General features: G+C 42.1%; 1 protein-coding gene and 2 long non-coding RNA genes across 4 annotated transcripts; all 3 read left to right on the top strand.

Moving 5' to 3' along the window:
• The first annotated feature begins 3,718 nt into the window (after positions 1–3,718).
• Positions 3,719–4,950, top strand: LOC124325583. 2 transcript variants are annotated; one of them, XR_006915430.1, is made up of 5 exons: positions 3,719–3,798; positions 3,867–4,011; positions 4,080–4,186; positions 4,769–4,869; positions 4,934–4,950. It is a non-coding gene; the product is annotated as an uncharacterized LOC124325583 (long non-coding RNA). The 2 variants fall into 2 exon arrangements; XR_006915431.1 differs by having other exon boundaries at positions 3,726–3,798; positions 3,861–4,011.
• Positions 4,337–4,660, top strand: LOC124325600. Its single transcript, XR_006915432.1, has 3 exons — positions 4,337–4,356; positions 4,429–4,525; positions 4,599–4,660. It is a non-coding gene; the product is annotated as an uncharacterized LOC124325600 (long non-coding RNA).
• A 2,776-nt stretch (positions 4,951–7,726) lies between the features above and the next one.
• Positions 7,727–13,826, top strand: LOC124313183. The gene is made up of 2 exons (XM_046778008.1): positions 7,727–13,595; positions 13,699–13,826. The coding sequence occupies exons 1-2, from the start codon at positions 7,727–7,729 to the stop codon at positions 13,824–13,826; spliced, it is 5,997 nt and encodes a 1,998-aa protein (XP_046633964.1).
• The last annotated feature ends 10,377 nt before the right edge of the window (positions 13,827–24,203 follow it).

Consider the following 24,203-nt stretch of genomic DNA (forward strand, 5'->3'; position numbering starts at 1 on the left):
GATGTATGCAGTATCCATTTGGTCACATCAAGACTTGCAACAAATCACCGCTGTTGGTGTAGTGGTTATAGCATTGGATTGGTGACTCAAACGATGGTGGTTCAAACCCACTCTCAGCATAAAAATGTGTAATGAAGGAAATAACCTTAATATCGATAAAGTCTAACTCCAATGTGATTTAAAATCTTTTGCTCACGCTGGGTGATAACTATAACCATGTGTAAGTATTCGCTATCCAGCTGGAAACGTCAGAAATTGACTATATACACCACTGTTGGTGTAGTGGTTATAGCATTGGATTGGTTATCCAAAGGATGTCGGTTCAAACCCGCTCTCGGCAAAATACAATAAGTTGTCAAAATATGTCATGTAAATGAATCGCAAGTTGAGTATGAATAAAGATTTGACACTGTTGCAATTTTGTCAACACACATTAAATGACGATTTATAGCAACTCTTGCAACATTCATTCACAACTCCATGGCTCAGTGGTTAGAGTGACGGATTCCAGATTCAGCGGACCAGTGTTCAAACGATACTTAAGACAGTAACCAATAATTGAAGAATAAACGGACAGGTAATTAATAGGTAAGGGATAAGTAGATGGATAAAGTAAAGTGGGAACAAATACAGTAAATGTCAATAAATGTGAAGTGGAACACATCCAAATTCTGAACAAAACACAAGTCCCCGGTACCAAATCCCTAGAAAAATTACAAGTCCAAAAAAACCTAATAACCCCAACGGGCTTACAGAGAAAAACGACAGAATCCTAAAATGAAACCAAATTATCACGTAAAAAAGTACAAGTCCAAAAGGACACCCAAAATACCCAAAAAGGAATGTGTCAAATCCAACACCTCCAAACTCTGAATAAATATAAGTCCCAAAAATAAACCCAAATGCCACCGATACTTGGTTGCAACGAAAAAAAACAAGTCCACAAAAAAAAACCTAAAAGACCGACTGGCTCACGGTGGAAGATGATAAGTCCATAAATGGATGCAAAACTAAGTCCCGGGCAGTAAGGAATCGGGCAGTGGGATTATACGAGTGGCGTTTTGCTGCATGTGTGCTGTGCTGTGCGCTTGGGTGATTGCGTCTAGCAAGGTGGTTCGCCGTCCTTGGACGGGCATCTGGTATACTAGTCTCTTCTGTATAGCCCGTGGTTCATCCCATTCAACCTTGACTTTGTCTGTGAAACTGTTTGTTTGTTGGTTTGTTTGTTTGTTATCACCAAGCATCCAACTTTGCTGTTTGTCTGTAGCGGCGAGACGCATCCAGGTGCGAAAGATTGGAGACGAGGCGCATACATCGTTAAAGGCGCTTCATCATCCCACACACACACTCATCCGTCTCTCTTATTGCGCGCTGGTGCCTTCTTGCATCTTTCGCTTCACAGTGTGTGTGTGTGTGTATACACCACCCGGGATCGAACCAAGTGGGGGGTTGGGGGTTTGAGACATTTTTTTTTCCATTGGTAATTATCACATAATGTCCTCTATTAATTTGTATCGAGTGTTGGGTTTGAACCATGGCTTCGAATACTTGGTGGGTCCGATAGCGTTGCAACACGGTCCTCACCTCATACTCTAACCACTACACTATCAGAACTGATATTCATTCCAAGTTGAAACTCTACACAACTGCTGTCGTTGCGACTTTTGGTGCTTTTTAGTTCGCATCCACACACTACATCCATCCATCCCATGGCTTGCTACCGAATCTCATCGGCTCATGGTATAGTGGATAGCGTGCTCGCTCAGCATGCGAGAGGTCCGAGGTTCGATCCCGGCTCAAGTCATCACATTCGATTTTAATGAATTGTAAGTAATTATTTGAAATTAATGGTCACTAATCCCGGGGATTGAACCCGAGTCCTCTGTCATGGTTAGCGAACACTCTAACCACTGGACCACCAATTGATATCTCATAGTTACTTCAACTTCAAGTGACTCGGCACACACACTCACACACACATGTCATCTATGCGGCTCGCCGTGAAAGACGAGACGCATGCCATCGTCGACGCATGATTCTGCATATAAACCCTGCTATGCTGCTACATTCCATCACCTCATGGTATATTGGTTAACGTGCTCGCTTGGAATGCGAGAGGTCCGAGGTTCAAGGACCCGGCTCAATCGGTACGATTTTAATGAACTGAAAGTAATAATTGGAAATTAATGGTCGCTTTTCCCGGGGATTGAACCCGAGTCCTCTAGCATGGTTAGCGAACACTCTAACCACTGGACCACCAATTAATGTGTGCCTGTTACTTCAACTTCAAGTGGCTCGGCACACACACATATCAGCTATGCGGCTCGCCGTGAGAGACGTCGAGACGCATCCCATCGTCGACTCATGATTCTGCATATAACCTTTGCTATGACGCTATATTTCGTCAGCTTATGGTATAGTAGTTAGCCTGTTTGCTAAGCATGCGACAGGTCAGAGGTTCGAGCCTGGTCCGAGTTACAGTTTTAACGAATTTTGAAATTTTTTATTATTGGAAATTAATGGTCGCTCAACCCGGGGATTGAACCCGAGTCCTCTAGGATGGTTAGCGAACACTCTAACCACTGGACCACCAATTGTCGTTTGAACTCAACTTCAACTTCGAGTTACTCGGCACACACACATGTCAGCTATGCGGCCGCCGTGAGAGACGAGACGCAAGCCTTCTTCGACTCATTATTTCAGATTTAACCCTTGCTATGCTGACAGTTCTCATCGGCTCATGGTTAAGTGGTTAGCGTTTTCGCTGAACATGTGAGAGGTCCGAGGTTTGAACCCGGTGTAAGAGACATTTTTAACAAATTGTAATTTGAAGTTAATGGAATTTTATGGTCACATTTTTCGGGAATTGAACCCGAGTACTCTTCCATGGTTATCGAACGCTTTAACCAATGGACCACCGATTGATATGCGATCGTCTCATCATACCCCAAGTAAATTGCGTTGAGACGAGACGCGAGCCGTCGTTGTTGACCCATAATTATTTAACGCATAACAGCTTTGATTGCTCGGCCCTTTTCCTACTGAAATTGGAAACATGATTGTTAATTGTTTCACCCTGTCGACTACTTATTGGCAGCACTTTTTCCCTATCTCGCCGTGTTAAAGTTTGTCGGGATGGGTCAGTTGGCTTAATTTCACGGGAAATATTTAAAATACATTAATCGATAGAGCTTTCAAAGGCGGTGACAATTGTGTAAATGGTTTTTAGAGAAACTTTGAAATGAAATAGATATTTAAGTTTTATTCTTAGAGGAACGGGAAGAGAGTTGATTCACCGGTGCCCCCTAGCGACCAACTTAAGTTTTTGTTAAGAAGTCTTAAGCTAACCAAAACAAAACAAAGTGTCGACTGCTATAACCACAACAAAACAAAGTGTCGACTGCTATAACCAAATCAAAACAAAGTGTCGACTGCTATTACCAAAACAAAACAAAGTGTCGACTGCTATTCTAGAAACGTTTGTTGTGTTCAGTTGTAAGAGCTTCTGGGACTTGGCCGCTAGGTGGCACCGGTGAAACGACTTTCTTCCCTTTCTCCTGTAAGGAAATTGCAAATATCTATCAAACTATTAATTACAAGTATAGGAACATTTATTAAGTTGACTAATAATTTTTTGTGCTTTTTTTGCTGCTGATGTAAAAAAATTTACACAGCCGACATAGGAAACCTCGAAGATTCCCGTCCTCTAGAGTAAGTAGTCCATGCTCCTCCTTGCTTAGCCGCTTATCCTTGCAGGCTGCAGTGGCAGCAATTTTATTTGAATTTTTTTTTCCTTAAGTAAGTTGACGACAAGAACCATCGTATTAAAGTTCAATTTAACTAATCGTGTTTTTACGAAGAAACAGGTGTACTCATAGCCGTTCCTAAATGAACGCTTTATTTTGTGAAGTCGAAAGAGATGTTTTAGTAAAGCTTAACAAACTGACCATGTTATGGACAGTGAAACTGATCAAGAGAATACTGGACATACCAGTTCAGTGATACCTGATGGTAATTATTTGTTATACTTTGAGTATTTTATTGTGTTTTGTGTTAATCATTAATTATAACTTTTTTAGATCAGATGCCATTCATCCTGTGACAGTTCTCTCAAACCAGGTTGATAGCAAGGTTGATAGCCAAATAGTCTAAGAGAACCATGCCAGTTCAGTGATCTCTGCTGCTGGTACTTATATGCTATTCTTTTCGAATATTTTGTGTCCTGTGTTTATGGTTAATCTTAACTTTTCTTAAATTATATGCCATTTGTCATGTGACAGTTCTCTCAAACCAAGTTGATAGTCAAATAGAAGAAGAGAATACTGGCCGTGCCAGTTCAGTGATCTCTTGCTGCAGGTAATTATTTCTACTCTTTTCGAATATATTGTGTCCTGTGTTTATGGTTAATCTTAACTTTTCTTAAATTAGATGCCATTCGTCATGTGACAGTTCTCTCAAACCAAGTTGATAGTCAAATAGAAGAAGAGAATACTGGCTGTGCCAGTCCAGTGATCTTTTGCTGCAGGTAATTATTTGCTACTCTTTTCGAATATATTGTGTCCTGTGTTTATGGTTAATCTTAACTTTTCTTAAATTAGATGCCATTCGTCATGTGACAGTTCTCTCAAACCAAGTTGATAGTCAAATAGAAGAAGAGAATACTGGCCGTGCCAGTTCAGTGATCTCTTGCTGCAGGTAATTATTTGCTACTCTTTTCGAATATATTGTGTCCTGTGTTTATGGTAAATCTTAACTTTTCTTAATTTAGATGCCATTAGTCATGTGACAGTTCTTTCAAACGTACCAAGTTGATAGTCAAATAGAAGAAGAGAATACTGGCCGTGCCAGTTCAGTGATCTCTTGCTGCAGGTAATTATTTGCTTTCTTTTAGAATATACTGTGTTCATGATTAATCTTAGCTTAAAACCAATAGCCATCCATCCTGTGACAGTTCTCTCATACCGGGTTGATATTCAAATAGATGAAGATAATACTGGCCATATGAAGATAATACTGGCCATACCAGTTTCAGTGATAACTGATGGTAATTATTTGTTATACTTTGAGTATTTCATTGTGTTATGTTTTTATCATTAATCATAAATTTTTTAGATCAGATATGCCATTCATCCTGTGACAGTTCTCTCGGCCACGTTGATAGTCATATAGTTAATAGTTGAAGGGAACACTGGCCGTGCCAGTTCAGTGATCTCTGCTGCTGGTTAGTTATTTGCTAATATTTAAAAAAATACTGTGTCCTATGTTTATGGTTAATCTTAACTTTTCTTAAATCAGATGCCATCCTTTTTATGACAGTTCTCTCAAACCTGTTGATAGTCAAAATAAATGAAGATAATCTGTCAGCGGACACTTGGTTGTGTGGGCGCCGTGATTCGTTGAGTCGCACGTTCAAGTCTCTCGCTGGAAGTTCATTTTGAATTTTCGCCATTTGCGCGGAAAACTGTTTCTGTTGTTTATTTAAATTCGTATTTTGTAACCGGACTTATATATGTATTGGTGTTGTGGTTAGCACGCTCGCCGTGTAATCATGAAGTCGGTGGTTCGATACCCGATCCAGACAAATGTTGTACAGATATTTTTGTTCGCCAATCAATAAAAAAAAATTATAGCAGACAACTTCATTGTTTATCTCACAATACGGCGAAACGTCAGATATTGTGTGTTACAGTTTTTGTTGTTATTCACTGTTGATTACACTGAAAACTTTGCTGGTTCCATATATATTGAAAAGTCAAAGGTGAGATTGGTTCAATTCCATTCATTGTGAGAATTTGCATTATGAAACTGTAAAACAAGACAAATTGGGCAAAATGAATGTTAAACTGGTTTGGCTTAGTGATTCATGCTTTGTTTTGTATTTCTTATTCGCAGTCTTTTCATCACAAAATCTCAGGAAAGTGGAAGTCTGCTGAAGAAAAGACTGCGAATAAGAATTTCTGCTGGCATGGTACAGTTTTAGTTTTTTTTTCGTATTCAGTCTTTTAATCAGCAAAATATCAGTAAAGTAAAATTTTGCTCAAGAAAAGACTGTGAATAACAATTTCTGCTGGGTTGGTCCAGTTTTGGGAAATTATTCTTATTCACAGTCTTTTCATTAGCAGAATCTTTGTGAAAAAAGTTAGCTGAAGAAAAGACTGCGAATAAGAATTTTTGCTGGTATGGTCCAGTTTTAGGAAATAATTCTTATTCGCAGTCTTTTCATCAGCAAAATCTCAGCAAAGTAAAAGTTTGCTTAAGAAAAGACTGCGAATAAGAATTTCTGCTGGGATGGCCCAGTTTTAGGAAATTATTCTTATTCGCAGTCTTTTCATTAGCAAAATCTCAGGAAAGTAAAAGTTTGGTGATGAAAAGACTGCGAATAAGAATTTCTGCTGGGATGGTCCAGTTTCAGGAAATAACTCTTATTGATTCATGCTTTGTTTTGTATTTCAGCATTTGATTGGTGCCTTATTCATCGATTTCGCGGTGTATTTACGACCTCCTTTAAGGCAACGAGTAAATTCTGGGTTTGAATTGTAAGGTAAGCTGATTTTCCGATACCATTTCTAGATATATTCTTTATCATCAATGTTGAAAGCTTTGTTAAGTGTGGGTACATATAGGTTATGTGTGTCATTAATTATGAATTGATTGTGTTTTCAGTGTTTCGGTTTCATCATGTATCTTAATCTAGACTCAAGGTATGAAGTATATTTGAGCTTCTGTAGATCATTTTTGGGTTGTTGATTTCCCATACTTTGGTATCCGTCGGTGGTACGTTCGCTTCCGTACTTAGGGGTTTCAAATGTAGATTAAGTCAATTATGTTTTTGGGTTTCGAATAAATGTCTGATTGATAACTATGTGCTATGCCTTGCACCTACTTAAAAAAAAACAACTGCTAGAAATCGCCAGCTCCTGGTAATTTTGTCGTCGAATTTAATTTAATTGTCATCAGCCCATGGTGTTGTGGTTAGCGTAGCGGATTTCAAACAATGAGGTCGATGGTTCAAAACTAATTCCGTGAAAAAAAAATAAATCGTTTATTTCAAAACTGTGTTTCTTTCACTGAACTTGGTGCATTTTGTTGCTTTTGTGTTTTAATACTAATATGTGTTTGTTTTTTTGCCATTCTTCAGCGAGATCTACAATATTCGAGTCGCCGGTTATTTCCACTTCGAGATGTCTTCCTTCTTCCTACAGCATCACAACACTCATTTCTCAAGTAAAGTAATTTCCGAATTCCATCAATTTAAAGTCCGTAGCATGTTTTTCTTAGCCTGCTAAAGACTTAATAGTTGTGGTGTCCGACGGTTTTCAGCCAATTTGTGCTGGTCTTGGTTTAGCGGTTAGCATTATGGCTTTCAAACAGTCACAATTGCGATTGAAATCCCGATCAAGTCAGCATCAAGTTGAGCGCCAATGAAAACAATTGTATTACTGTTGCCATTTTTGGGGGTATGTCTTTTGTGTAACGAACAGTCGAGAACCGGAGAGGAGCTAACCTGCGATGCGTATTTGTTTATCAGATGTGAACCTTAACCGGGCTGTACCACTGGGATATTGAGCACCGGTTGTGTCGACGGCTTATGTTCGTATTTGTGTTTAGTTTTAAGCTTTTTGAAATTTTTGCGGTGTAAAGCCCTCCAAAAGCCCTCCAAAAAAGCCCTCCACTGATAGAAGCGAATTTTTTTTGATAAATTAGGGGTTATTTTGCTGATTTGAAAATGCCACCGCGTCGCGAATTAACACGAGAGGAAAAGGATGAGAAAAATAGGAAGGCTAGGGAAAAAAGAAGTCTCGAAGACCCGGAGGCAAAACAGTTGAGATTGGCGGCTCAGAGGGACAAGGCCAAGTTCGTCCGTGAAGAGAAGCGTCGTCGGCTAAATCCCGAAGAAGATCAGGCTGCCAAAAATTTGAATGCGCAAAGGGCGAGAGAAGACCGTCAGGCAGAGGCACCTGACGAGAGAGCGTTGAGGCAGAGGTTAGATGCGGACCGGAAAAGAGTCGCCCGTGCTAGCGAGACGGATGTTGAGCATCAAACTAGGCTGCTCGATCAACGAATCCGGCAGCAACTCCTTAGGCAGGAACAGACTGAAGAAGATGATCGTGCTCGACTGTTGGCCGAGGAGGAGCGGCAAGCAGTTCATCGGCAGGAAGAAGAAAATCGTATTCGGTTGGAAGTCGAGGAAGAGAGGCAAGCCCGCCTACTTCAAGCAGAAGAAAATCGTGCTCGTGTTCAGGCCGAGGCGGAGCGGCAAGCTGCCCTTCGTCAACAAGAGGCAGCATCTATCTTGCGAGCGATGCATCAGAGACCAGCATCTGATCGCCCTAGGGTTGTTCTTGCCAATGATGCTGTGGCAGAGCGTCCAGCAAGACAACAACACCAGGCAGGAAAGGCAGCTGTTGGCAACAGAGAAACTCCTGAAGAGCAACGAGCTCGATTGCAATCCCAGGCATTGAGGATGAAAATTTTTCGGCAAGATGAATCTGAAGCGGAGAGATCAGCTAGGCTTCGCGATCAGACCTTGAGGCAAAAGGCTCTGCGCCACGAAGAATCTGAAGCAGAAAAATTGGCTCGACTTCGGGAACAGTCATTACGGCAAAAAGCTCTGCGGAACGAGGAATCGGAAGCAGAGAAATCATCTAGGTTACAAGAACAGTCCCTGCGGCAAAGTTCTCTGCGGAGCGAAGAATCGGAAGCCGAAAAATCAGCCAGGCTTCGCGAACAGTCTCTGCGGCAAAGATGTCTTCGGAATCAAGAAATTGAAGCAGAAAATGCGGCACGACTTCATGATCAATTAGTCCGCCAGGAAAATCTACGCGACATCGAAAATGAAGAAAGCAATCTTTCTCGACTTCAGGATCAGTCATCACGCCAGGAAAATTTACGCGGCAGGGAAACCACAGAAGAAAGAATAGAACGCGCTATCTCTGTTAGGTTTCGTCACCAGATAAATCTGTTCGACGAAAATGAGCAGGAAGGTCGCGTTGATCATCCCGAGTACATGGCTGATTACAGAGCGACCGAGAATGAAGAAGAAGCTGCTGCGAGGCGTGAAGAGAATCGGTGTCGAATGGAGTTACGTCGAGAACTTGAAGACCAACGGGAGCGAGAAAACGAAGAATTGCGAGCTAGGGATGCACTTGATCATGGCGAAATTATTCCAATTGAAAATGAAGAAGAAGAAGCTCTTCGTTTGCAGTTGATGACTGAACGCGACCGACGTGGAAATCCAAGAACTCATCGGCAGGCTTGCAAAGAAATTGTGGTAGAGGACCGCGTTCACTTGCATGACTGCGGAGATTTGACCAAGATTTGCTCGGAATGTGATGCCAAACATTTCGCGAAAGAAATGCCGAAAGACAAGAAGTTCATGCAATGCTGCGCAAAGGGAAATGTCATTATTCCACCTGCTAAGCCGTGTCCAGAACCATTGGCCAGCCTCTTGCAAAACCGGCATCCGAAATCGAAACATTTCATGAAGCAGATTCGAAATTACAACAGCGCCCATGCTTTCGCCTCTATGGGAGCTAATTTTTCACCTCCGCCGGGTCGCGGCCCGACCTGTGTACGCATCCATGGTCAGATTTACCACCAAACTACTCCTCTCGGTCAGACGGCAAATCCCAGATACTCTGATTTGTATTTTTTGGATTCTGCGCAGGCTACTGATTTCAGGGCGAATATCGAAATGATGTCGGGTTGTTGTAGAACTTTGATGGAAGAGCTGGACGCTATGCTTCGAGAAATGAATCCTTACGCCTTGACCTACAAGATGATGCGTCAGGTTCTTGAAGAAGAATATGTTCAACGTGAAGCTGAAAATCTTCCTCACTACACTGTCGGCATGATCATCACTTGCGATAGAAGAAATGTCGACCAACGAAGATACAACTGTCCAACGGTCAACGAAATTGCTGTGGTTTTTAAAAGCACTGACGGCGAACCACCAGCCTACAGAGATATTCGTGGCCATCTCTACATTCCCGTCAGAGGCCGACGATTCATCCAGATTGACACAAAAAAGGTTATGTGTGATCCGATGTGTTACCCACTTTTATTTCCGAACGGTGACGACGGTTGGCATATCAACATGCCTTATACCACCACCAGACGGAGAGAGAGAGATGAAGCGGCAGCAATGGCCATGATTGTTGAAGAAGATGAAGAGGAGCAGATTGATCCCTTGTGGCCCAACCCCAGAGTTTTAATTCGTGAGGAAATGGCCGAAGAAGATGGTAATGCTGTGATTGAAAATGAGCAAGGTGAAGAACAAGAACCAGAAGCGGACGAGGAGAACGACGATCGTCCACCGAACAGAAACAGAGGCCCACGCTCAAGAGTGACGCAAGCCGAATTCTACAGTTCGCGCATATCAGTTCGTGGTGATTTCAACAACGTTTTGGCTGGAGGTCCCGTCACTCAGATGTATTTTGTCGATTCTTACGTCAAGACCGAGGGGAATCGCCTAGATTGGCTCAGACGAAACCAGAAAGAGCTGCATGTTGAGCGCTACTGCGGTCTGATGGATTACATCAACAATCGAGCAGAGAGAGCAAATTTGGCAGTTGGCAATATCTACATTCTCCCTTCGTCTTTTATTGGCAGTCCTCGAGCCATGAAACAAAATTACCAAGACGCTATGGCAATTTGTGGAAAATTTGGCAAACCAACTTTTTTTGTGACGTTTACCTGCAATCCCAAGTGGAGGGAAATTGTTGCTAATATCCCAAACTACTTGACGGCTTCCGATCGTCCCGATATGGTCGCAAGAGTATTCCACTTGAAGAAGAAAGAGTTGGTCGACGACATCGAGAAAAAGCAAATATTGGGTTTCGCCGCGGCCAGAATCGAAGTCATCGAATTTCAGAAACGTGGACTGCCTCATTGCCACATGCTGGTGTGGGTCGACAGCCGTGACGCTCCTTCGACACCAGAGGATATGGATGAGACCATCTGTGCTGAAATTCCCGACAAGACACTCTATCCAAGACTTTACGACTCTGTTATGGCTCACATGATTCACGGTCCGTGTGGAGCCATCAACAAAAATTCTCCCTGCATGGATGAAGAGGGCTGCAGTAAAAAGTTCCCCAAAGACTTCAACGAAGAGACTATGATCAATGACAACGGCTATCCGACGTATAAAAGAAGAAACACTGGTGTTGTACATCGTTTGAAAAGGGGGCACACTCACTATGAAGTGGACAACCGATGGGTTGTTCCTTATAACCCTTGGTTGCTACTGAAATATGATTGTCACATCAACATCGAGTATTGCGCCAATATGACTACTGTCAAGTACATCTTCAAGTATGTGTACAAAGGTCACGACTGCAGCAACATTGAATCGAAAACTGGAACGCATCAGCAGGCTGGAGAAGAAAACGAGCAAGTTTTTGTTTGGGACGAAATCTCCACCTTTACGGACACCCGTTACGTCAGCGCGCCAGAAGCCGCCCATAGAATCTTCAAGTTTCCTCTCAGCGACCGTTCTCATACCATCACCCGACTAGCCGTGCATCTGCCTCTTGAACAGTCCGTCTTTTTCCAACCGGGCAACGAGGAACAGGCAGTCATCAATGCCGCGACCAAAGAAACGACGTTAACTGCTTGGTTCATCTTGAATCGGGATAATGAAGAAGCGAGACAGTATTTTTACCGAGAAATTGTCCATCATTTCTGTTTCGTTAGGTCGGGTGAACGTTATTATTGGAAACCTCGAAGAAGAAATATCAAAATCATAGGCCGCTTATATACCGTGGGCGTCCGTCAAGTTGAGCGATACTGCCTTCGCTTGCTTCTCATCAACGTCAGAGGATCAACCAGCTTTGAAGATCTCCGCACGGTCAACGGTGTCCTTCTACCGACGTTTAAATCAGCCGCTTCTGCTTTGAATTTGCTGGAGGACGACAGCGTTTGGGAGAAGACCTTGGACGATGCCGCCGCCTTTGAAATGCCGGAGCGATTGAGACAGCTCTTTGTCGATGTCTGCCTCTTTTGCAATCCTACCGACGCTCTTCATCTCTTTGATCGGTCTCTGCCCCACCTTATGGAAGATTTCATTCGAACTGGTCACGATGCGGAAGTCGCCAAAAACTTGACTTTGAAATGGATTCAAGACAAGTTGATTCTCCATAATAGAACAATGGAAGAACTCTCTTTGCCTGTTCCTGACTTTCAGCTTATTCGCCAAATTATTGAAGCTCAACTCGAAGAGAATACTGCAATTACCCGGATAGAAAAGAGACGATTGGGTGAACTGATGGTTACTCAATTGAACGAAGGTCAACGAGCCGCCTATGATCAAGTCATGGCTGCCATCAACGACAACAACAACTCAGTTCCCCATCAGTATTTTTTGGATGGTCCTGGAGGTACTGGCAAGACCTTTTTGTACAACACTCTGATCACCGTACTGCAAGGCCAAGGGAAGACAGTCATCGCCGTCGCTTCTACCGGCATCGCTTCTACGTTGTTGATTGACGGCTCAACATACCATTCCCAATTTAAGATCTACCCTCCAATTACCGAAGTTACCAGATCGAAAATTGTAGATGGAAGCACTCTCGCTAATTTGATTTTAAGTGCCGTTCTCATCATTTCCGACGAAGCCACAATGAAGACAAATCACGCTCTCGACGCTTTTAATTTCCTCTTTCAAAAATTGGAAAAGAAAAATATACCTCATGGTGGAAAAGTCCTTCTTCTTGGTGGTGACTTTCGTCAATGTTTACCAGTCGTCCGACATGGAAACAGGGTGAAGGTGGTGGAAGCTACAATCCGAAATAACGCAACGTGGCCTCTGTTTCGTCATCTTCGTCTAACCCAGAATATGCGTACCGTGGCCGGCAATCAAGACTACGCTGACTGGCTTATTCAGCTTGGAAACGGTACTCTGCCAACGAATCCAAGACTTAACAATCCCGATCTCATCGAAATTCCTGCCGAGTTTCTGGACTTTGGACGGAATTTGATTGAGTACGTCTTTGGTGTTCCTTCTCTTCTTTTGGATCCAGAGGTATCTCAGCAGATTTGCAGTCGAGCCATTCTCTGTCCGAAAAACGAAGACTGCCTACGGATCAACAATCAGATCATCAAAGACATGCCTGGAATAGTTCATCAGTACAAAAGCATCGACACGATTGATTCGGACGATCCTGAAGAAATTGCCAATTACCCAACCGAGATTCTCAACACCTTTAATGTGTCCGGAATTCCCACTCATGTTCTCAAGTTGAAAGTGGGAGCCATCATCATTCTGCTCAAGAACATTGATTCGCGTAAGGGTCTCTGCAATGGCACCCGTCTCATCATCAGGGCCCTCAGAGAAAATCTGATCGTTGCAGACATCGCTTCCGGCAAGAACAAGGGTCACACGGTTTACATCCCGCGAATGACGCTGTCGCCCACCGATTCCGATCTTCCTGTCACACTCAAGAGGCTCCAGTTTCCTGTGCTGTTGGCATTTGCCATAACCATCACCAAGTCACAGGGCCAGACTTTTGATCGTGTCGGCATTTTTCTCCCGGAGCCTGTCTTTTCTCACGGTCAGCTGTATGTGGCTTTTTCACGTGCAACATCGAAAGAAGGTTCATAAATATTTTCTATAGATTTTTGTTTACTTATTTTACTTTAGTTTTTAGTATGTTTTACATTTTTGTTGGTTTTTTTTATCGGGGAAAAAACCCACAGGTGTCAAAGTCGAAATAGCTGAATCTGCAAAGCAAGGACGGCTTTTGAGAAATCACCTGACAGCCACTGAAGAGGAAAAAGAGAAAGTATTCACCGTCAATATTGTTTACAAAGAAGTCCTTTTGTAAACACATCATCATTACACAGTTAAACGACTTAATCCTTTATACCATTCTTCCGTAGTCAACCCCTGAAAACCTTCTTGGATCCCTTTTTCCTTTCTATTCCTTTCTTTCCCAGCTTTTCAAACCCAAGAGGAACTAAATTCCGCCTCGGTCTACGGGCCAAAAAATGGAGCACGGGCATGGCCATGGGGTAGTACCCATGTGCGCTCAACCGTGAATTAATAATATTAAAGTGTAGCAATAAATACCCAAAATAATAAAAAAAAAAAAAAAAATTCAAAATTTTCGCCAATGATAAATATTTTAAAAGTGTTTTACGAGTTGTACACATCGACAAATGGTGTACTGGATAGCGTACTTGCTTAAGGACAGTAATGGTAACGGTTCAAACCTGGCTGAGTGACGTTATATTTTTATATATTCTTCGGATTTCAAAGCTGATAGAATTCAAAGTATCGCACTTATAATGATGATGCCAAGTATTATTTCGCCGTTTATAAACGCTATAGCCACTACACTTTTTTTTATTTATCTGTTAATTAAACATCGATTGATTGAAACGACCATTCGAACAATAATTCTCCCGCTTTGCTCATGCCGGGCGATTAATACAACCTTAAAATAAACCTTAAAAATGGTCCGATAAACAGTCCAACAGATTTGATCACATCGATTGATGAGTGACATCACTGAAAAAAGATTACGCGTTGATGGTTCAAACCCACAGTCGGCTAATATCTTTCTGATGTAAAGAATAGCACGAGTATCGACCGAATGATGTTTAGCGATCGGTAGCGATTTTAAAAAATGACTTCAAATCCAAAGACTTTTTTTGTGCTGCAGGTCTGCGCTATGCAACTGGTCATGTCGGGACTTTATTAACAACACCACTGTTGGTGTATTGGTTAGAGCATTAGGCAGGTAACTCTAAGGTAGGTGGTTCAAACCCACTCTCGGCAAATAACTGTGTAATAATGCAAATGTTCTCAATATCGAATAGTTCAAAAATCGATGCAAAAAAATCGATTTTGCTCATGATGTGTTGTTACCATGACAATGTGTAAGTATGCGCTAACTTGCTGATCACGTTGGGAATTGATTTTCATCACCGCTGTTGGTGTAGCGGTTATAGCCTTGCATTGGTAATTCAAACGTTGGTGGTTCAAGCCCACTCTCTGTAAATAACTGCATAATGAAGCATATATTCACAATATCGAATAATTCATAAACAGATGCAAAACGATTTCATAAACGATTTTGCTCATGATGTGTTATTACCATGACAATGTGTGAGTATGCGTAAAACTACTGAACACGTTGTGAACTATATAATTCAAAAATCGATGCAAATAAATCGATTTTGCTCATGATGTGTTGTTACCATGACAATGTGTAAGTATGCGCTAAATTGCTGGTCACGTTGGGAATTGATTTTCATCACCACTGTTGGTGTAGTGTTTATAGCATTGTATTAGTATTTCTAAGGTTGGTAATGGTGGTTCAAACCCACTCTCAGCTAACAACTATGTAATGAAGCAAATCGTCTCACTATTGAGTAGTTTTAATACTGATGCCGATTAATCGATTTTGCTCACGCTGGGCGATAACCATGACAATGTGTTAGGTATGCGCTGTCCGCTTGGTCACAACGGGACTTTTAACAGAAATGAGTATCGCTTTAGGTGTAGTGGTTATAACATTGGTTTGATTATTCGAAGTTCAGTGGTTCAAACCCACTCTTGGCAAACAATTGTCTAATGAATCAATTATTTCCAATATCGATGAATTCATACACCGATGATAATAAGTCGATTTTGCTTACGCTGGGCGATAACCATGACTATGTGTGAGTATGCGCTGTCCACTTGGTGACGTTGGGACTGTTAACGTTTCTGAGTACCACTGTTCGTTTAGTGGTTATAATATCGGATTGGTAATACAAAGGTGGGTGGATCAATCCCACTCTGGGCAATTAATTGTCTAATGAATATATTAGTACAAAAATCGATGAATTCTAACAGCATTGTTAATAAAACGCTTTTGCTCTCGCCGGGTGATAAATATTACAAAGTTTAGTATGCGCTATACATTTGGTCAAGTTGGAAAATCGTCATAAACACTGCTGTTGTTGTAGTGGTTATAAATTTGGAAGATTTGGATTAGTAAGACAAATGTTGGTTCAAACCCACTTTCAGGCAAATAACAATCGAATGAAGAAAATAGTTTCCGGAACGGTGAATTCTTACACTGATGCAAATAAACGCAATAAAATGCAAATCGATTTTGTTCTTTCTGGGCGATGAACCCTACGTTGGTAATTTTACCGCCGTAGGCAATTGCTCATTTGAAAAGTTTGCATAAACAATGAGACTGTTGGTATAGTCAGAATTACTCGAGAAAAAAATAACAGGAGATTAAGCAATAAAATGTAAGCAACAGCCATTCGTTTCGGCCCTGAATTTGCTATTTAAGACAGTTTACTGGCTTACGACTATCCATTTGTCGAGCTGATAAGCTTGCTTTTCTATATTCATTCAAAGAATGGTGGTTCCCTGGTAGCACACTTACATCCATCGTCTATCATATAGATGTCTTAATGTCTAAATCAAATCTGATCTAGCTACAACCTAAATTGGATATCACATGGATACTCAATTTTCTACGGCCTTATGCTATCTTCGTATAGATATCCTATAGATCTACGTTTCTCATACGATAAATAAATACGATAATAAATAATAATAACGACGGGCAAAAATAATTCATCCCACGTTGCTTACTACGGGATTAAAATAATACACTCTATTTCACTCACACCGGGCTAAAAATAATTCACCCTAATTCGCCCACGACGGGTTAAAAATAATTCACCGTACGTTGTTCACGCCGGTCTTGAAATAATTCACCCTACTTTTCTCACGACGGGCTGGAAATAATTCACCATACATTGCTCACGCCGGGCTGAAAAGAATTCATCCTATATCGCTCACGCCGGGCTTAAACTAATTCACTCAACTTCGCTCACGACGGTCTGGAAATTTTTCACCCTATTTCCCTCACGGCGGGCTGAAAATAATTCACACTATTTCGCCCACGTTGAGCTTAAAATAATCATTCGTACTTTGCTCACGCCGGGCTTAAAAAAATGCATCCTTTTTCGTTTATTTCCGCTGACCATGACAATATAGATGTATGCAGTATCCATTTGGTCACATCAAGACTTGCAACAAATCACCGCTGTTGGTGTAGTGGTTATAGCATTGGATTGGTGACTCAAACGATGGTGGTTCAAACCCACTCTCAGCATAAAAATGTGTAATGAAGGAAATAACCTTAATATCGATAAAGTCTAACTCCAATGTGATTTAAAATCTTTTGCTCACGCTGGGTGATAACTATAACCATGTGTAAGTATTCGCTATCCAGCTGGAAACGTCAGAAATTGACTATATACACCACTGTTGGTGTAGTGGTTATAGCATTGGATTGGTTATCCAAAGGATGTCGGTTCAAACCCGCTCTCGGCAAAATACAATAAGTTGTCAAAATATGTCATGTAAATGAATCGCAAGTTGAGTATGAATAAAGATTTGACACTGTTGCAATTTTGTCAACACACATTAAATGACGATTTATAGCAACTCTTGCAACATTCATTCACAACTCCATGGCTCAGTGGTTAGAGTGACGGATTCCAGATTCAGCGGACCAGTGTTCAAACGATACTTAAGACAGTAACCAATAATTGAAGAATAAACGGACAGGTAATTAATAGGTAAGGGATAAGTAGATGGATAAAGTAAAGTGGGAACAAATACAGTAAATGTCAATAAATGTGAAGTGGAACACATCCAAATTCTGAACAAAACACAAGTCCCCGGTACCAAATCCCTAGAAAAATTACAAGTCCAAAAAAACCTAATAACCCCAACGGGCTTACAGAGAAAAACGACAGAATCCTAAAATGAAACCAAATTATCACGTAAAAAAGTACAAGTCCAAAAGGACACCCAAAATACCCAAAAAGGAATGTGTCAAATCCAACACCTCCAAACTCTGAATAAATATAAGTCCCAAAAATAAACCCAAATGCCACCGATACTTGGTTGCAACGAAAAAAACAAAGTCCAAAAAAAAAAAACCAAAAGACCGACTGGCTCACGGTGGAAGATGTAAAAGTCCATAAATGGATGAAAAAAAAAGTCCCGGACAGTAAGAAATTGGGCAGTGGGATTATACGAGTGGCGTTTTGCTGCATGTGTGCTGTGCTGTGCGCTTGGGTGATTGCGTCTAGCAAGGTGGTTCGCCGTCCTTGGACGGGCATCTGGTATACTAGTCTCTTTGCTACCACCCGCGGTACGTCCAATTCAACCTTGACTCTGTGTGTGATGATGTTTGTTTGTTGGTTTGTTTGTTTGTTATCACCAAGCATCCAACTTTGCTGTTTGTCTGTAGCGGCGAGACGCATCCAGGTGCGAAAGATTGGAGACGAGGCGCATACATCGTTAAAGGCGCTTCATCATCCCACACACACACTCATCCGTCTCTCTCATTGCGCGCTGTTGCCTTCTTGCATCTGTCGCTTCACAGTGTGTGTGTGTGTGTACACACCACCCGGGATCGAACCAAGTGGGGGGTTGGGGGTTTGAGACATTTTTTTTCCATTGGTAATTATCACACAATGTCCTCTATTAATTTGTATCGAGTGTTGGGTTTGAACCATGGCTTCGAATACTTGGTGGGTCCGATAGCGTTGCAACACGGTCCTCACCTCATACTCTAACCACTACACTATCAGAACTGATATTCAAACCAAGTTGAAACTCTACACAACTGCTGTCGTTGCGACTTTTGGTGCTTTTATCGTGCGCATCCACACACTACATCCATCCATCCCATGGCTTGCTACCGAACCTCATCGGCTCATGGTATAGTGGTTATAGTGCTCGCTTAGCATGCGAGAGGTCCGAGGTTCGATCCCGGCTCAAGTCACCACTTTCGATTTTAATGAACTGAAAGTAATTATTGGAAATTAATGGTCGCTTATCTCGGGGATTGAACCCGAGTTCTCTAGCATGGTAAGCGAACGCTCTAACCACTGGGCCACCAATTGATATCACATGTTTACTTCAACTTCAAGTGGCTCGACACACACATGTCACACACAGCTATGAAGCTCACCGTGAGAGACGAGACGCATGCCATCGTCGACTCATGATTCTGCATATAAACCCTGCTATGCTGCTATATTCCATCACCTCATGTTATAGTGGTTAGCGTGCTCGCTTGCAATGCGAGAAGTCCGAGGTTCGAACCCGGCTCAAGTCACATTTGATTTTAATGAACTGAAAGTAATTATTGGAAATAAATGGTCGCTTATCACGGGGATTGAACCCGAGTCCTTTGACATGGTTAGCCAACTCTCTAACCACTGGACCACCAATTGATATCTGAATGTTCGTCGTCATCGTCGACTCATGATTCTGCATATAACCCTTGCTATGCTGCTAATTTCCATCAGCTCATAGTATAGTGGTTAGCGAGCTCGCTTTGTATGCGTGAGGTCCGAGGTTTGAACCTGGCTCCAGTCACATTTGATTTAATGAATTGAAAGTAATTATTTGAATTTAATGGTCGCTCAGCCCGGGGACTGAACCCGAGTCCTCTGACATCCTCTGACATGGTTACCGAACTCTCTAACCACTGGATCACCAATTGATATTACATATTACTTCAACTTCAAGTGGCTCGACACACACATGTCACACACAGCTATGCGGCTCACCGTGAGATACGAGACGCAAGCCAACGTCGACTCATGACGTCGACTCATGATTCTGCATATAAGCCATGCTATGCTGCCATATTCCATCAGCTTATGGTATAGTGGCTAGCGTGCTCGCTTAGCATGCGAGAGGTCAGAGGTTCGATCCCGGATCAAGTCACATTCGATTTTAATGAACTGAAAGTAATTATTGGAAATAAATGGTCGCTTATCCCGGGGATTGAACCCGAGTCCTTTGACATGGTTAGCCAACTCTCTAACCACTTGACCACCAATTGATATCTGAATGTTACTTCAACTTCAAATGTCTCGGCACACACACACATGTCAGCAATGCGGCTCGCCGTGAGAGACGAAACGCATTCCGTTGGCTCACGCCGGGCATATAAAGATAATGCTTATTTGTCGCATGACGGACTAAAAGACATTCACCCTATATATTGCTTCCACCGGGCCATAAATAATTCACCCGTGTTTTGCTATTGTTGGACGGATGCTTAAACCTACATTGCTCACGCCAGGCTGAAAATAATCAATTCTATCCTGCTCACGCCGGACACGACATAATTCACCCTACGATGCCCATGACGGGCTGAACATAATGCACCCTACATTGCTCATGCCGGGCATAAAAACATTCATTGTATTTCGCTATCGGCGGGCTGAAATTAATTCACCCTATTTCGTCCACGGCGGGCTGAACATTATTCACACTACGATGCTAACGAAGGGCAACAAAAAAAAATCATCACACGTTGCTTACTACGGGCTTAAAATAATACACTCGATTTCACTCACACCGGGCTGCAAATAACTCACCCTATTTCGCTCAGGGCGGGCTGAAAATAATTCGCTCTATGCAGTTACGCCAGACTTAAAATAATTCACCTTACGTTGCTAACTCTGGGATTACAATAATTCATCTCACATTAATCATGGCGGGCTGAAAATAATTGACTCTATTTCGCTCACGACGGGCTGCAAATAATTCATTCATTCCGTTAATGACGGGTTGAAAATAAATCACCCTACATTGCTAAGTCAAGGCTTCAAAAAATTCATCCAACGTTAATCACCCCGGGCTCAAAATAATTCACTCTATTTCGCTTTGACGGGCTGAAAAACATTCTCACTAAGTTGCTCACGCCGGGCTTGAAATAATTCACCCTACTTTTCTCACGACGGGCTGAAAATAATTCACCATAAAGTGCTCACGGCGGGCTGAAAATAATTCACCCTAAATTGCTCACACCGGGCTTAAACTAATTCACTGTATTTCGCTCACGACAAGCTGGTAATAATTCACCCTATTTCCCTCACAGCGGGCTTAAAATAATTCACCCTATTTCGCCCACGACGTGCTTAAAATAATCGACCGTAAGTTGCTCACGCCGGGCTTAAAATAATGCACCCTTTTTCGTTTATTTTCGCTGACCATGACAATATAGATGTATGCACTATCCATTTGATCACGTTGATACTTGCCACTAAACATCGCTGTTGGTGTAGTGGTTATAGCATTGGATTGGTAACATAAGGGATCTTGGTTCAAACCCACTCTCGGCAAAGAACTGTCTACTGAATCAAATAGTCTTAATATCGATAAAGTTAAACTCCGATGAAATCTGAACGCTTTTGCTCACGCTGGGTGATAACTATGACATTGTGTAAGTATGTGTTATCCAATTGGTCACGTCAGAACTTGGATATATACACCGTTGATGGTGTAGTGGTTATAGCATTGGATTAGTAATCCAAAGGTTGTTGGTTCAAACCCAATATCGGGAAAAAATATAAGCTAAAATCTAACATGCAAATGAATCGCAAGTAGGAAATAATAAAAAGATTTGGCACTGTTACAATTTTGTCCGCAGATTAAATGACGGTTTATAGCAATTCTGACCACATTCTCTCACAACTCCAAGGCTCAGTGGTTAGAGCGACGGATTCAAGATTCAGCGGACCAGAGTTCAAACAACACTCAAGACAGTTCCCAGTAAATTGTAGAATACACGGGCAGGTATTCAACGGGTAAGGGATAAATAGATGGGTTGCTATAAAGTCAAATGGGAATAAATACAGTAAATATCAATAAATGTCAAGTGGAAGACATCCAAATTCTGAATAAAACACAAGTCCCCGGTATCAAATCCCTAGAAAAATTACAAGTCCAAAAAACCCTAATAACCACAACGGGCTTACAGAGAAAAACGACAGAGTCCTAAAATGAAACCAAAATATCACGTAAAAAAGTACAAGTCCAAAATCACACCCAAAACACCTTAATACCCAAGATGTGTCAAATCCAACACAACCAAACTCTGAAAAATATAAGTCCCAAAATAAATCCAAAAATCAACCGATACTTGGTTGCAACGAAAAAAACTAAGTCCAAAAAAAACACCCAAAAGACCGACTGGCTCACGGTGGAAGATGTAAAAGTCCATAAATGGATGAAAAAAAAAGTCCAGGACAGTAAGGCATTGGGCAGTGGGATTATACGAGTGGCGTTTTTCTCCATGTGTGCTGTGCTGTGCGCTTGGGTGATTGCGTCTAGCAAGGTGGTTCGCCGTCCTTGGACGGGCATCTGGTATACTAGTCTCTCGTGTATCGCCCGTGGTCCGTCCAATTCAACCTTGACTTTGTCTGTGAAACTGTTTGTTTGTCAGTTTGTTTGTTTGTTTGATTTTGCATTCAACTTTGGTGTTTGTCTGTAGCGGCGAGACGCATCCAGGTGCGAAAGTTTGGACATGAGGCGCATACATCGTTAAAGGCGCTTCACCCTTCTCACACACTCATCCATCTTTCTGCTCTGCTCGCTTCTCTCAACTGCATCTCGCAGCTGCCGCTATACATACCACATGTAGCGCCACGAGGGTTCGAACCAAGTGGGGGGTTGAGGGTTGGAGTTTTTTTTCCATTGGTAATTGTCACACAATGTCCTCTATTAATTTGTATCGAGTGTTGGGTTTGAACCATGGCTTCGAATACTTGGTGGGTCCGATAGCGTTGCAACACGGTCCTCACCTCATACTCTAACCACTACACTATCAGAACTGATATTCATTCCAAGTTGAAACTCCATACAACTGCTGTCGTTGCGACTTTTGGTGCTTTTATAGTGCGCATCCACATACTACATCAATCCATCCCATGGCTTGCTACCGTATTTCATCGGCTCATGGTATAGTGGTTATAGTGCTCGCTTAGCATGCGAGAGGTCCGAGGTTCGATCCCGGATCAAGTCATCACATTCGATTTTAATGAACTGAAAGTAATTATTGGAAATTAATGGTCGCTTATCTCGGGGATTGAACCCGAGTTCTCTGGCATGGTAAGCGAACGCTCTAACCACTGGACCACCAATTGATATCACATACTTACTTCAACTTCAAGTGGCTCGACACACACATGTCACACACAGCTATGCAGCTCACCGTGAGAGACGAGACGCATGCCATCGTCGACTCATGATTCTGCATATAAACCCTGCTATGCTGCCACATTCCATCACCTCATGATATAGTGGTTAGCGTGTTCGCTTTGAATGTGAGAGGTCCGAGGTTCGATCCCGGATCAAGCCACATTCAAATTTATTGAACAGAAAGTAATTATTGGAAATTAGTGGTCGCTGATCCCGGGGATTGAACCCGAGTCCTCTGACATGGCTATCGAACACTCTAACCACAGGGCCACCAATTGATATCTGATTGTTACTTCAACTTCAAGTAACTCGGCACACACAAACATGTCATCTATGCGGCTCGCCGTGAAAGACGAGACGCAAGCCATCGTCGACTCATGATTCTGCATATAAACCCTGCTATGCTGCTAAATATCATCAGGTCATGGTCAAGTGGTTAGCATACTCGCTTGGAATGCAAGAGGTCCGAGGTTCGATCCCGGATCAAGTCACATTCAATTTTAATTAACTGAACGTAATTATTGGAAATTAATGGTCGCTTATCCCGGGGATTGAACCCGAGTACTCTGGCGTGATTAGCGAACTCTCTAACCACTGGACCACCAATTGATATCTTAACGTTACTTCAACTTCAAGTGTCTCGGCACACACACACATGTCGGCTATGCGGCTCGCCGTGAGAGACGAGACGCATGCCATCGTCGACCCATGATTCAGCATATAACCCCTGCTATAGTGCTGTAATCCATCAGCTCATGGTATAGTGGTTAGCGTGCCCGCTCAGCATGCGAGAAGTCAGATGTCCGAACCTGGCTCAAGTCATGTTCAATTTTAGTGAATTGAAAGTAATTATTATAAATTAATGGTCGCTCATACCGGGAATTGAACCCGAATCCTCTGGCATGGTTAGCGAACACTTTAACCACTGGACCACCAATTGATATGTAATTGTTACTTAAATTTCAAGTAGTTTTGAACACACACATACATCAGCTATGTGGCTCGCCGTGAGAGACGAGACGCATTCCGTCTTCAACTCATCACTTTGATTTGGCTCACGCCGGGCATATAATAATAATGTACCCTATTTGTCTCATGACGGGCTGAAAGTAATTCACCCGATATATTGCTACTACCGGGCGATAAATTATTCACCCAGTTTTGCTAGCGC

The sequence above is a fragment of the Daphnia pulicaria genome, chromosome 1 (genome assembly GCF_021234035.1).
Source record: "Daphnia pulicaria isolate SC F1-1A chromosome 1, SC_F0-13Bv2, whole genome shotgun sequence".
Classification (NCBI taxonomy): Eukaryota; Metazoa; Arthropoda; class Branchiopoda; order Diplostraca; family Daphniidae; genus Daphnia; species Daphnia pulicaria.